We start from the raw sequence: 14,709 nt of genomic DNA on the forward strand, positions 1-14,709 counted from the left end.
ATGAGCTAATGACTCCGACATACAAAATAATTTCTTCTAAATGTTATTTTTTTTTAATCAAAATAAAAAAGACTTCTTTTGAAAAAATTTGAGTGCAAATCAACATAACTTGAAAAGGTTATGTTGATGTGTACGATAATTATATACTCCCTCTGTCTCATAAAGATTGATATTTTGGAATATTTTTTTGTCTCACAAAGATTGATATTTTGTAAACTTCAAAACGTAATCATTGAAAATATTTAAAATTTAGAATTGTTATTGGTTGAAAATTAAATAATATCTCTTTAGTCAAAGAAAAAAATATATTTAAATTTAGTAATCATTGTTTTTGAAAAACTTCTAAACATCAATCTTTTAGAGAGAGAGAGAGTATGATCTAAAGATGACATCAACATCTAAGAATTAAGAAATTAGCTTTGGTCTTAATCTTATTAGTAAATTTAAACCTTAAGGATCATTTATGGAAAGCCAGAAAGGGATCTTAGTCTAAAAAGGTGTGGTTGAATATTGCAGATAGAAAGACCACTAGGAAAGAAGCAACAACAAGCATGTACAAGGAGCTTGCTGCGTTTGATTCCACTCCCAATAAAGTTTCGTGACACTGAATTTGAGGGGATCCGATAAAAGCATGAAGGCGAAGGAGCTCTTTTAAGTCTAAGGTCACAAAGACAAAGTCCATTCGAAATTGTACTCCTTTTTATTTTTTTTTTGTTTTGTTGCGTTTTTTATTTATTAAAGAATAGTAAAGGTGCTATATTAATGTTATTTCCAGGTAGATTTATGATTATCACCACACATTTTTTGTTCTACTTCTATTCCTTCATTAGCTTAAGTCTACAACTACCTATATAAAATTCAAAAAACCGTAGTATGTGTTGTGAGTTAACCTTAGTAGAATAGGATTCAATTTCTGAAATTTAATTAGTTGAAAAATATTGGCAATAGAATTCGAAATTAGATAATAACGTATTTTCCTTCGGAGAGGTATTTTTCTCCAATTTTTTAAAAATAAATTTTATTGTTATTATTTAAAATATATTTATTAATGGAGTTTTCTGTTTTTTTTTGACACTTCAAAATTCTAAAATTTCATCCTTAATTTTTTTGATATAAATTCGGTTTGAACAACTAGAATTATGAATGTTGTCGGTTCATTTTCTCTGTATATATGGCTAATCAAATACGAATTGATAATATAGAACCGATTGTACCGTTCCTATTATAACTATTTTTTTTTTTGAAGTGATTAGCTTTTTTTTTTTCTTTTTTTTTCAGTTTTTAAAGTGATTAGCTAAGATATGACAAACAAACCGACAAAATTATGATTTTACCAGTCTTTCTTTCTTCTTTAATCCTTTTTTTTTATTATAACCATTTAAGGTTTTCTCCAGCCTTTTTTGAATTATTTTTGTACTAATCATATTCATTTTATTGGTAAGCTAGTTTAATATTTTTCCAATTTCTTTCCTTTTTTTTTTTGACAATGTAATGATAGATAATTTCTTTGTTTTAAAAAAGGATTGACTATACATCTGGGGAATGTTGATACCAATACTTTCAATAAATAAATAAAAAAACAAGAAAAAAAAACATTTCACCACCTTTGTAAGTAATTTGATAAGGAAAGTGAAAATATTCATATCTTATTATATACTCTCTCTCCGTTTCAAAATATTAGATATATTGAATACAATTTTTAGATTAGTTTAGTATTTGATATTATGCAGTATTGTTTCTAATTGGTTAAATTTGTTAAAATAAAAACTTCTTAAGCTGTGTGTTTTTAGTTAAAACATCCTATATTTTGAAACGGAGGAGTATAACAGAACTGATCCTTAGGAAACAGAATTTAATCAGAATATGGTAGTACCGTAGTAGTAGTAGTGGATTACAGTTTCTGCGATTCGAAATCCCTAAATCTAGGAACCATTCGAGATCATGTTATCGAATCATCTCCAGAACGGGATCGAATCCGATAACTTAATCTGGTCTCGTGTCCCTGAATCCGATGATACATCCACCGACGGCGTTGGTCTACTCAACTCTCGCCGTGACGGTGGCGGAGGTGTCGATAGTCTCGATTACGAAGTCATCGAGAATTACGCTTACAGAGAAGAACTAGCTCATCGTGGGAAGCTTTATGTAGGTTACTACGTTGCTGTCAAATGGTTCTTCTCTTTACTCATCGGGATCGGTACTTCTTCGTTCTTCTCTCTTACGGATTTTTTATCTGTTCGATGTTCCAGAATCAGATCTTTAGATTTTGTTTTTTTTTTTTTTTGGTGATGATTTCGTAGGAACTGGATTAGCTGCTGTGTTTATCAATCTCTCAGTTGAGAATTTCGCTGGGTGGAAATTTGCACTCACTTTTGCAATCATTCAGAAGTCTTATTTCGCCGGGTTTATAGTTTATCTTCTCATCAATTTAGTTTTAGTGTTTTCTTCTGCGTATATCATTACTCAATTCGCTCCTGCTGCTGCTGGTTCTGGCATTCCTGAGATTAAGGGTTATCTCAATGGTACTAACCCTGAACTAACCTTCTTAATCTCTCTCGTTTTCGTAATCTGTAATCTTAAATCTCATTATGATAATTATGCAATTGGATTTCGCAGGAATTGATATTCCTGGCACCTTGCTATTTAGAACGCTTATTGGAAAGGTGAGTTAGCTTTTCTGGAATGTTATGCTACTGTGGAAGTTTTGTTTCGTTTTCTGTTTTGAAGACAGTTTTTTTATAGTTTGCTCTCTCATAGATATTTGGAAGCATTGGTTCTGTTGGGGGTGGCTTAGCTTTAGGGAAAGAAGGTCCCCTTGTACATACTGGTGCCTGCATCGCCTCGTTGCTTGGTCAGGTGAGCATCTGAGTTCCATGTTATTCAGGCATTGAGATGAAATCTGAATGTTTTTTTTGCTTATTACTCGGTCTCCCGTCATTCCTCTGGAAGTTAAAAATGTGTCCTTTCCTTCTGCTTCTGTTTGTTTCAGGGTGGATCGACGAAATATCATTTGAATTCTAGATGGCCGCAACTTTTTAAGAGTGACAGAGATCGTCGTGATCTTGTAAGTTACTAAATGCTTCTTGTAAAGAATGCTATCTGATTTCTTTTTGTTTTAGATTAGGTCCAAATCTTCTTTGAGAGCTTATTCCTTAATTTTCCGATGCCTTGAAAGGTCACTTGTGGATGTGCAGCGGGAGTTGCTGCTGCTTTTAGAGCTCCAGTTGGAGGAGTGTTATTTGCATTAGAAGAGGTTACCTCATGGTACGTTCCTTCCCTCATCGTAGTGCTTGAAATAAGGCTGTTCGGAGAAACAGCTATTTGAAGAACTTATGTTGTCTTGTCTATTTAATTATTTCCTTAGCAACTGGCTGTCAAGAGACAGCAGTTTAGGTATCTTAGCTAGTGTGAGTCTGGGACACTATTCGGTCTGTCATTTAATTTAATTTACATGTGTATTGAAGGTGGAGAAGTCAACTTATGTGGCGTGTCTTTTTCACTTCTGCTATTGTGGCGGTTGTGGTGCGTACTGCCATGGGATGGTGCAAGAGTGGAATATGTGGACACTTTGGTGGTGGTGGTTTCATTATATGGGATGTATCAGAGTAAGGTTCTAGCTTCAGTGCTCACCTATATTGGGTTAGGTTAGTAGTGCTAAAATTGACTTGGAACTTTTCTTTCTCTCATTTAGTGGTCAAGATGACTATTACTTCAAAGAGCTACTGCCAATGGCTGTAATTGGAGTAATTGGAGGTCTACTCGGTAAGGAATTTTCTTTTCCTGGACTCTTGGTTCCACTTACCTTTTGTTGTCTATTTCATTCCTCATGGCATTTTCCACCAGGTGCATTATTTAACCAACTTACACTCTATATGACATCTTGGCGTCGGAATTCTTTGCACAAGAGAGGAAATCGAGTGAAGGTATTCTTTGATGGAATATTACATTTAGTTCTTTATTTATTTGGTTATGTTTATCTTCTTGAAAAAGATTGGTTGTCTCGTTGCTGGATTTAAATGAATGCTTAAATATTGAATTTGCAGATAATTGAAGCATGCATTATCTCTTGTATAACTTCAGCAATCTCATTTGGGCTTCCTCTCCTAAGAAAATGCAGTCCATGCCCTGAGTCAGTTGCTGAATCTGGTATTGAATGCCCACGGCCTCCAGGAATGTATGGGAATTACGTAAATGTAAGACACTGTTATAGATAATATCTGTTGCATATTCTTTACAATGCCGATCTTTTATGATGAATTAGTCAATTTAACCTTTTTCCGATGGAAAATGTGTGCAGCCATACATAAACTTACAAAATTTGTTAGTATTATACCTAGAAAAATTTGAACACTATGCGTATGTGGAATTCTTTAGTGGTAGTTTCTAGAAAAGCCTAAAAAATGAGGCCCCAAAACTTGCAATGATAATCATTTCCCCTGCTGAGTTTTCTGAAATTGCGAACATTTCTGTCTTTTAACATTGCCGCATTCTTATTGCTTTTTGTGTCAATTATTGTAGTTCTACTGCAAGACGGATAATGAATATAATGATCTCGCTACCATTTTCTTCAATACTCAGGTCTTTTCTTCTAAAGTATTTTCACAATAATTATATTCAATTTCTACTTTACTTTATTTTCATTCCTGACTGTTTCAGTTGCTTTTCATTTTGACGACAGGATGATGCTATAAGGAATTTGTTCAGCGCAAAAACAATGCGAGAGTTCAGTGCTCAGAGTCTACTAACTTTTTTGGTATGAAATTACTTTGTTTGTTTTTAATTTTGGTTTATAGTTCTTGGCAGGTTTTAGTTTGATACTTTGATTAAATGATGACCATGCTAGCAGTAGGATAAGGAACATGCTGATTTGACAATTTACATATTTTAATCTCTTTATCTATAGGAATTTTTTTTATCTCTTTATCTATATGATAAGGAACATGCTGATAATTTGATTAAATGATGACCATGCTAGCAGTAGGATAAGGAACATGCTGATTTCGACTTTTTACATAGTTCCATGCTGATTCGTCGTCCTTCTGTTTTGTTTTAAATGGTGTATAGGCTATGTTTTACACATTAGCAGTGGTGACGTTTGGCACTGCTGTTCCCGCTGGTCAGTTTGTTCCTGGAATAATGATAGGTTCAACTTATGGGCGCCTTGTAGGCATGTTTGTGGTCAGGTTTTACAAGAAGCTCAACATTGAGGAGGGAACGTGAGTCTCTTTGTGTATTGCTTTGTTGATCTGTTTTATATGAATTTTTTGGGTGAACTTTGGGCCTTTGATACAAATTGTCTTTAAACCTTAGTTATGCTTTGCTGGGAGCTGCTTCATTTCTTGGAGGCTCAATGCGGATGACTGTGTCTTTATGTGTTATCATGGTTGAAATCACAAATAACCTGAAACTTTTGCCTCTAATAATGCTGGTTCTTCTCATCTCAAAGGTACGAGTTTCCAACCATTATTATTTATCTTGATTCTTGTGGAAATACGCTTGTTTAAATTTCTTTTGTTCTTAGGCCGTCGGTGATGCTTTCAATGAAGGATTGTATGAAGTGCAAGCACGCCTGAAGGGCATTCCGTTACTGGAATCGAGACCCAAGTATCATATGCGTCAAATGGTAGCAAAGGAAGCATGTCAAAGTCAGAAGGTTGTTATCATTTCTCCCTCATCAATGAACCACTAGATGGAGCTTGTGACACATGCTTCTTATATTATGCTATATCATAACTTGTGTTTTTTTTTTTTTTCTGTCTTTGAAGGTAATCTCTTTACCTCGAGTTATCAGGGTTGCAGATGTTGCTTCAATTTTAGGCAGCAATAAACACAATGGATTTCCGGTAAGCATTGCTATGTGGTACACAGGTTTGAATCGTGATTACTTAGTCCTCTGTGCTGATATTTTTATATTTTGACATTCTACCAGGTAATCGACCACACGAGAAGTGGTGAAACACTTGTCATTGGGTTAGTTCTTCGAAGGTACGTTATTGTACATTGCAAAAAGAATTATTGTAAAAGAAATATATCATTCTGAATTTTGTTCACCATGCAGTCACTTGCTTGTTCTACTTCAATCTAAAGTCGATTTCCAACATAGTCCTTTGCCCTGTGATCCAAGTGCCAGAAATATCAGGTAACTTAATGTTCAGCACTCTTTTCTTTTTTTCATTCTTTGAAGGAGTCGTATATTTGTCTGATAAATAAATTGAACATGCACTCTCCAGGCACAGTTTTAGCGAGTTTGCTAAACCTGTTTCATCGAAAGGGTTATGCATAGAAGATATACATCTAACTTCAGATGATTTAGAGATGTACATAGATCTTGCTCCATTTTTGAATCCCTCTCCATACGTTGTTCCCGAAGACATGTCTTTGACAAAGGTGAGTAGAATATCTGATTATGTCTTTACCTGATACACCAAATAACCATCGTCATTGGTTGAGAATTTGATCTGTTTGGATCAGGTTTATAACCTTTTCCGGCAACTTGGATTGAGACATCTCTTCGTCGTTCCCCGTCCTTCTCGTGTGATAGGATTAATCACCAGAAAGGATTTGCTAATTGAGGTATCCGTTCTCTTCTTTTAGTAGATAGTTTTATTGAGGAATCCGTTCTCTTACATTAGTAGATAAGGAATAACAACGGTGGTGATGCTGGTCCGATATGCAGGAAAATGGGGAATCATCAGCAGTGGAAGTCCAACAGTCAACTAGTGTAAGGTCTCTCTGCTATTCTTGTGTCTAATCACAAAAATCTTGGGAGTCTCTCAAGTTTTGTTTTATGATCCTCTAAACCTCGTATAAGGCTCATTCTAAGTTTCCAATGTCTTTGGCTAAACCTTATTATTATACCAATTGTTTTGCCTGCAGAGGTCGGTACAGTGAGACAACAACAACGCGGATGGATGCTACACGTCCGCTCCTAGACGATCTTTTAGGCTAATAAAACAGTCAAACATATACAAGGAGTTGAATAACTCGGCAATTCTTCAGTCCATACTACAAAACGAAACGAGCTTTTTCCCCTGCTTAGCCCCAAATCTGGTCTGAAGGGTATATGAGATGGGAGGTCTCATTGGCCGTTTACTAGAGAGTAGAAAGATTATTAAATGTAGAGAGCTTCATTGTTGTAATTGTGTAATCTTTGAATATTTTCTTGGTCATTGTAATATTTGATATATTACTACCTGATTAATTTATACCGTGTCGGTATAAAGAAAACCAGAATTTATACGACCGTGAGGGAAAAAGATGAATCATATTTACTTTCGTATCCCAGAGTTGAAACTTTTAGATGGGAATAACTTTTATGTTATTCAACTTGATAGATATGGAGATTTTGGTTTTTGGTTTTTGGTTTTTGAGATAACTAAATTTAAGATCTTTTGTTTTTGGTTGCAATGAAGTTTATAAATTTATGTAATGATGAAAGTTGTAAACATATTTGTTTTTGGTTGCAATGAAGTTTATAAATTTATGTAATGATGAAAGTTGTAAACATAATAATCGAAAATTCCCCTATCTTTAGAATCTCAAACTGAAAAAACTAAAATGTAAAACTTCTTCATTCAACTTACAGTAGTCATAACATGACTCACACATGACTCATCATGATCAGAGTCTAGCAAATATATTCTATAATTAACTTTGACCAAATAAAGATTTTCACTTTATATATCATGTAACAAAAAGGAAACATATTTTTGAATATTGATGGAGAACCAATGAGGAAGGAAACTGGGATATATCCATGTTTTTGTATTAACAAAATCTAGACGTCATTAAACAAAAAAAAAAAAAAAAACTTACATAAAACAACCAAGATTACTGATCCAGAATCTATAGACCAACCAATCAAATTTTCAACCTTACTCATTTCACAACCGGTATTCTATATTAAGATATCATCTCTATCTTCTTTCGTGTCTTCTCTATCTTCGTGATCTGTATTAATACATTATTGTCTCATCTTAAAGTGAAGATTTTGTGTCTGCTTCTCTCTCGCTCTTCTTTTACAAGACAGAGAAGAAGCATATAAACACAAAACAAAACTTTTAAGAGAGCATAGACGTTTTATACAATGGCTGTGGTTATATCTTCTAGTGGTAATGCCCAGGCTTTCGAAGCGAAGATGACTGTTTATGTCTTCATCTGTGTCATTATCGCAGCTGTAGGCGGTTTGATCTTTGGCTACGACATTGGGATCTCCGGTTCGATTCTTTTCTCTGCCATTATCTTGTGTTATTTTTCTCGCTTTACATATAAATCAAGAAACTGAAAAAAACAGCAAATTAGGTACTTAGATATGTCGCTTTTGGTTCAAGAAATGTATTAAATACTTTAAAACCAAATTTCATTATAATCACAGGTGGAGTAACGGCGATGGACGATTTCTTGAAGGAGTTTTTCCCAGCTGTGTACGAGAGGAAGAAGCATGCGCACGAGAACAACTACTGCAAGTACGACAACCAGTTCTTGCAGCTCTTCACCTCTTCTTTATACCTTGCGGCTCTAGTGGCTAGTTTCTTCGCTTCCGCTACGTGCTCTAAGCTCGGACGCAAACCCACAATGCAGTTCGCTTCCATCTTCTTCTTGATCAGTGTTGGCCTTGCCGCCGGAGCTGTTAACATGTATATGTTGATCATTGGTAGAATCTTGCTTGGATTCGGTGTTGGCTTTGGTAATCAGGTATGACCTTAGATCTTTTTTTTTTTTTTTCGTTTCGAGATTATACTTTATGTTTAGGCATGGTATGTTACGATGCAAGATTTTGGTTTGTTTGAGATCTTGAATTTTCAGGTTGTCTTCAAATGACTAAAGATTATAGAATGTGTCTAAATTTCTTGCAGGCGGTACCTCTTTTCTTATCAGAGATTGCGCCGGCGAGGCTTCGAGGAGGTCTTAATATTGTTTTCCAACTAATGGTTACAATAGGGATCCTAATTGCCAACATTGTCAACTATTTCACCTCCTCAGTTCATCCTTACGGATGGCGACTGGCTCTCGGTGGTGCAGGGGTTCCCGCCCTCATCCTCCTCTTCGGATCGCTTCTCATATGCGAAACGCCGACTAGTCTTATCGAGCGGAACAAAACCAAGGAAGGGAAAGATACGCTCAAGAAGATCAGAGGTGTTGAAAATGTTGATGAAGAGTATGAGTCAATCGTCCATGCTTGCGATATCGCCAGGCAGGTCAAAGACCCTTACACGAAACTGATGAAACCCGCAAGCCGACCGCCTTTCGTGATCGGGATGTTGCTCCAGTTTTTCCAACAGTTCACTGGAATCAATGCAATTATGTTCTACGCCCCGGTTTTGTTCCAGACTGTAGGGTTTGGAAATGACGCAGCTCTGCTTTCCGCGGTTATCACGGGAACGATCAACGTACTCAGCACGTTTGTTGGGATTTTCCTCGTCGACAAAACCGGCCGGAGATTTCTATTGCTTCAGTCTTCTGTTCATATGCTCATCTGCCAGGTCTTATTCTTCTTCTCTGTCTTTCTTGTTACCCAAGCAAATGAACATAGGTTAAGTTAGCGTTTCTTGTCTCACAAACTAACAATTTCCTCAAAACAGTTGGTCATTGGAATCATCCTAGCCAAGAACCTAGACGTGACGGGTACGCTAGGACGGACACAAGCCTTAGTAGTGGTGATCTTTGTGTGTCTTTACGTGATGGGTTTCGCTTGGTCATGGGGACCACTAGGATGGCTAATCCCTAGCGAGACCTTCCCCTTGGAGACTCGAACTGAAGGGTTTGCATTGGCTGTGTCTTGCAACATGTTCTTCACCTTCGTGATCGCTCAGGCCTTCCTATCAATGCTTTGCGGGATGAAGTCTGGGATATTCTTCTTCTTCAGTGGTTGGATCGTTGTGATGGGACTTTTCGCTTTGTTCTTCGTGCCGGAGACTAAAGGAGTCTCGATCGATGACATGAGAGATAGCGTGTGGAAGCTACATTGGTACTGGAAGAGGTTTATGCTTGAGGAAGATGAGCATGACGTCGAGAAGAGAACTGCTTAAGCTTGTTGAAACAATCACCTTCTTTCTCTTTTTTATTATATATATGTTTTCGGTGTAATTGATTTGGTTTTAATTTCTGCAGCTAAAGTTTCAAGTCTTTTTTTTCATTTAATCTTCGTGAAAATGATTTCGGCGATGTTACCGAAGCTCTAAACTGCATCTGTGTAGGAACGATTATACAAACATATCACGTCGAAACTAAACCAAGAGAAGACTTACTAAGATTAACAGTGGAATATCTTCTTTTCATATATGACAATGAATTACTTAGATTCACTGGTAGTCACAAGATGTTTTGACATGTTTATACTATTACAGGTGAAATAATTTTTTATTGAGGAATCAACTGTACAGCCTGTCAACAGTCTAGTCACCGTACGTCTAAAATCGAAAGAAGTGTATGCCTATTGGTGGTGGCTCTCCTTTGCGTAACATAACAGTGATGAGCAAGCGGATTCTGTTCAGCTGGCTTTGCAAGCGAAGAACATTGCTGTTAATGTCTATTCTATATATGTCGGTATACGGCGTTGGTATCAGTTCGCCGGGGTGGCTGTTCAGCAGGTGGTTTTCAAACTCTGTTGGTCTTTTTCTCTCGATCTTAATCATAATAAGAGGCTCCTTTGCGGTTTTCATGGAGTTTCTTATGTTTTTGTCGTAATTATTTTGAGATTGCATGCACGCATACCCAGATTCGAGTTAAGGTTGTAAGAGCAAGATTATCGGTATTATCATAATTGGAGTCTCTTAAACACTGTTTGATTTTTTTATGAATAATTGTGTACTGTTTTGAATATATGAACCCATGATTTCTTAGTTAAAATTTTCTCCTCCAATGGTAGGTTCTAATTTTGGGTTCATTATTTTGAAAATATTGTTTTTTGAAATTTAAAAATTTTAAATAGAATAGAAGTGATATAAATGTGTAAAAATTTAAGATTTTATACAAATAGAAAATATTGCATTTAATTAATTTTTAAACATACAACTGCTTGTTCTAATGGCATTCTTCTTGTGTTGGCCTTTAGAAAGATATAGCATTCATCAATTAGCTACATTTTTTTTTTCTATTGACAATCAATTTATTATATACTGCAAGTAATTTATATTAACATGTGGAAATTCATATTCAGTAGTTCTTGTCTCTTATAAGACAAAATATCAAAGCTTTGATTTCAACAAACAAAAAAACAAAAGAATATGTTGTTATGATCCAAGTAGAAGGATGAAAACAGAGAGCTCACACAATCGTTTAATAAAAAAAGAAACTCCATCCAATGAAGCTATACTTGTGATCACATTCACACGTCATTGTCTCTATTCTGATGCTCCAGGAGCAATTGTTCCAACTCTTCCCTGCGTCTGGCTATCTCTTGCAACAACAGTCAATGACTCAGTGACTTCAACCTTCTTCTGTGACATCGATTTGATCTGCAGGTGAAAAGCAATTTGTTGGTACTTTCTTACTTCAGCATATACTAAGATTCAACAACATTTTAGGCATGGTGATATCAACATTTTAAAACATTTACGGTTATACTAAAGAGTGAACTAGTATAAGGCATGAAAACCAGAATGAGCAAACAACAAGACAAAGATACTTTGCCCAAGGCATCACATTACTGGCACAACGACTCGCTCGAGTCAGGCCAACAAACAAAACTTGCTCACTCGCTCGAGTTATGGATAAAGCAGCTACTCTCTGATCCAATATATCCACATTACACTCTGTGAAGAAACATGAAAACAAAAACATTAACAGCAAAGGTAAAATTAAGAGTATATATATAGCAAACAACAACAAACAAAAACCTTCATTGAGCTGTTTCTTGATAATCGAGTGTAGAGGATTTTTGTACACAAAAACATCAACGACAACAACACACAAAAGCCTCTCCCTATATTCAGAAAATTCCTGTTTCTTCTGCATATTCAATTGAATCTGTAGAGACACCTCCTTTGGAGAACAAATTAACACTCAAATCAAAGACCAAAGAGAATCAAAACAGAATACAGAAGATTTATTTGATTAAGAATCTGGAGTTTGTGGCATTAAGAAGATTTATTTGATTAAGAATCTGAGAAACTTACCTTGTGATTCCAATTGATTCAATCTCTTCCGATTATTTCAACTCCTACTTGAAATCACATCCATGTCCAAATTTTGGACTCAATTTTGTCTATCGCCAAAGTAATCCGCCGAGTCAATCGCCTTCGCCAATCATCTCTAGATTCAAACCCTTCTTCCTCTGATTCAACTATCCTTCGATTCCAAACCCTTCTTCTGATTCCAAATTTCTTCGTCGTTTCGGGTATTCAATCGCGAGAGAAAGAGAGAGAGAGGAAAAGAAATCGAGTGTAGAGAGATTTTTTTTTTCCTTTTGTATTATTTAGTTCGACCAACAAGATTAAGACACGTAGCGTCTCTTAGAACATAATTCGGTATACTATATAGGGGGTTCCCTTAAGTTTTTTCTTTACTTCTGATTTATTTTTTTGATTCAAAACCCTTAAAACTCCTCTAAGAGTTTACCGATGGAGAAGATCTAAGAACTGTTTATTTTTGGGGTTTGTTGGCAAAATAGTACATTTTCAAAACTTAATTGAAAATGTAGTACATTTACTATTTATAATTGGAGGAATAGATGACTTATACTGTTTGTATAATATAAGAGATGTGAGATAGATAAAAAAAGTGGGGTATATTGTAGTATTACGAAATTACAAAAGGGTAACTGTACATAGGATATCCATACAGCATTTTAGTATACATAATTATTACACACATATAAATATTTTTATTTCATTTATATTGAACATATTATATATCAGTTGTACGGATAAAAACATGTATATTAAGATATATATAATTAGACTAAATGAACTGTACAGATTAAACTTGTGTATTATTATTCATTTGTACACTTGATATCTGCACACATTATAATGTGTACAGATACCTATACATAATGTGTGCAGATACATGTACACTTAATAAGATGTACAGACTCTGTATACTTAATAAGGTGTACGAATACAAAATTTATAAAAAATATTTTACATTATCAAATATAATCATCACTTCGAAATTCCTTCTCAGTCTCTGCAGCTGAGCACTCTGAACACGCAAGTTCCCTTGATACTTCGTCTTCATGGAGTCCCAAATGTCCTTGGAGGTGTCTTTCTTTGCAATGGTCTTAAGGATCGTCTTATCTATGGAGGCAAATAGATAATTCTTCACTTTAAGATCCTTCAGATTCATCTCGGCAAGCTCGGTTCTTTGTGGTCCAGACAGAATGACATTCCGCTCTGGTCTCGTGATCCCCGTCTTAATGAGATCCCACCACTCTTTCGACCTTAACATGTTCTCCATTAGCATTGTCCAATGCTCATAATCTCCATCGAACTTAGGAATGCTAATCTCCTTATCACTCATTCTCACGTTTCTTTGATCACACTGTTTGTTTTGAAATTACGAGAAGTACCTTGTGATTTGCTCTGATACCACTTGTTAGAGGTAAAACCAAGCAAATCTAAGAGGATCTGAAAATACTCGTCGTTCTCTTATTAAAATCCAGAATGCTCTTTGTCTCTTAAATAGACTAAAGAGCTTAACAATCTAGTTCCTAGAAAACTGCAACTACTAGTACTTGCCTCCTACATATCAGGAACACAAGACTTATTGACTGAATCAAACTAGACAATAAAACACAAAACGACTTCATACTGATTGTTTCAAAAACTAACATAAGAATCATTATGAGAACAAACTGGACAATGAGAACAATGGCAGAAACGGCAGCAATAATGTGAAAATAATGAGAATCATTATGAAGTAAAATGTTATCATCATCATCATGGTAATGTGATCAACTATATATACAATAATGAGAATCATTTTAGTTAATAAGACCCAATAAGGCCATAAACAAAAAGACAGATGCTCCTTTTTTTTGCGAGTTCCTTCTAAACCTTTGATTAACTAAACTGTACATTCAGTGTCATGCTCCCTTTTGAAATTGACTAATGTGATTACTGATAAAAAAACAATGCGTCATTTATGTCTTTAACCGAAATATTAAATAAGTCACTTATGTCAAATTACATACCCACATTTTTATTATGCTAGTCATCATAGATTAAACGAGAAGACTAATATAGATACAACACAACAGAGCTCTGGATACTGAATATAAAAGTCACATGACGATCTCCGGTTTCACAGACGCTTGGTCTTCGATAACAGCCCCGCTGTTGTAAACCTCTGCATCGGCAACATGAACATCTTTGCCAAGAACCGTTATGTTAACAACCCGAGCCCACCTTCCAACAGTCGAATCCCATCCCACGATACTATTAGAGATGCACGCATGTTCCTTGATCCAAACTCCACGCATTACAGTACAACCCAACAATCTAACACCTGAATCAATCACACATCCCCGACCAATCACCACATCAGGTCCGATCAAGCAACCTTCTCCTATGACCGCACTTTCATCCACAAGAACATTCCCAATTATGTTATCCCCTGTCGCCAGTTCCTGTGAAGATTTTTCTCTGAGGGAGTTAAGGTACATTCTTTGCCCGGTTATGTAATCTTTCGGTTGACCAATGTCCATCCAAAAGCCAGGTAGCACCATCGCGTAAAGCTTCTTCTCTGAAGCTATCTTAGGGAATATCT

The 14,709-nt window shown here is 35.6% G+C and overlaps 3 protein-coding genes across 4 annotated transcripts; 2 read left to right on the forward strand and 1 right to left on the reverse strand.

Moving 5' to 3' along the window:
• LOC104736656 (chloride channel protein CLC-d) lies at positions 1,851 to 7,354 on the forward strand. Of its 2 annotated transcripts, none has more exons than XM_010456675.2 (22): positions 1,851 to 2,197; positions 2,301 to 2,522; positions 2,617 to 2,663; positions 2,758 to 2,856; positions 2,990 to 3,064; positions 3,176 to 3,264; positions 3,465 to 3,605; positions 3,692 to 3,762; positions 3,844 to 3,923; positions 4,044 to 4,193; positions 4,519 to 4,578; positions 4,679 to 4,753; positions 5,065 to 5,216; positions 5,311 to 5,446; positions 5,522 to 5,653; positions 5,766 to 5,843; positions 5,930 to 5,985; positions 6,059 to 6,139; positions 6,231 to 6,387; positions 6,472 to 6,573; positions 6,677 to 6,726; positions 6,877 to 7,354. In XM_010456675.2, exons 1-22 carry the CDS (start codon positions 1,942 to 1,944, stop codon positions 6,947 to 6,949), a joined length of 2,382 nt encoding a protein of 793 aa, XP_010454977.1. In that variant the 5' UTR covers positions 1,851 to 1,941; the 3' UTR covers positions 6,950 to 7,354. The 2 variants fall into 2 exon arrangements, with proteins under 2 accessions (XP_010454977.1, XP_010454978.1); XM_010456676.2 differs by having other exon boundaries at positions 1,942 to 2,197; positions 6,677 to 6,721.
• Positions 8,006 to 10,103, forward strand: LOC104736657 (sugar transport protein 8). Its single transcript, XM_010456677.2, has 4 exons — positions 8,006 to 8,216; positions 8,375 to 8,694; positions 8,856 to 9,482; positions 9,582 to 10,103. Exons 1-4 carry the CDS (start codon positions 8,087 to 8,089, stop codon positions 10,026 to 10,028), a joined length of 1,524 nt encoding a protein of 507 aa, XP_010454979.1. The 5' UTR covers positions 8,006 to 8,086; the 3' UTR covers positions 10,029 to 10,103.
• LOC104738221 (probable mannose-1-phosphate guanylyltransferase 3) lies at positions 14,087 to 14,702 on the reverse strand. The gene has a single exon (XM_019234414.1). It carries the CDS (start codon positions 14,666 to 14,668, stop codon positions 14,225 to 14,227), a length of 444 nt encoding a protein of 147 aa, XP_019089959.1. The 5' UTR covers positions 14,669 to 14,702; the 3' UTR covers positions 14,087 to 14,224.

Source organism: Camelina sativa, chromosome 13, assembly GCF_000633955.1.
Source record: "Camelina sativa cultivar DH55 chromosome 13, Cs, whole genome shotgun sequence".
Taxonomy (NCBI): domain Eukaryota; kingdom Viridiplantae; phylum Streptophyta; class Magnoliopsida; order Brassicales; family Brassicaceae; genus Camelina; species Camelina sativa.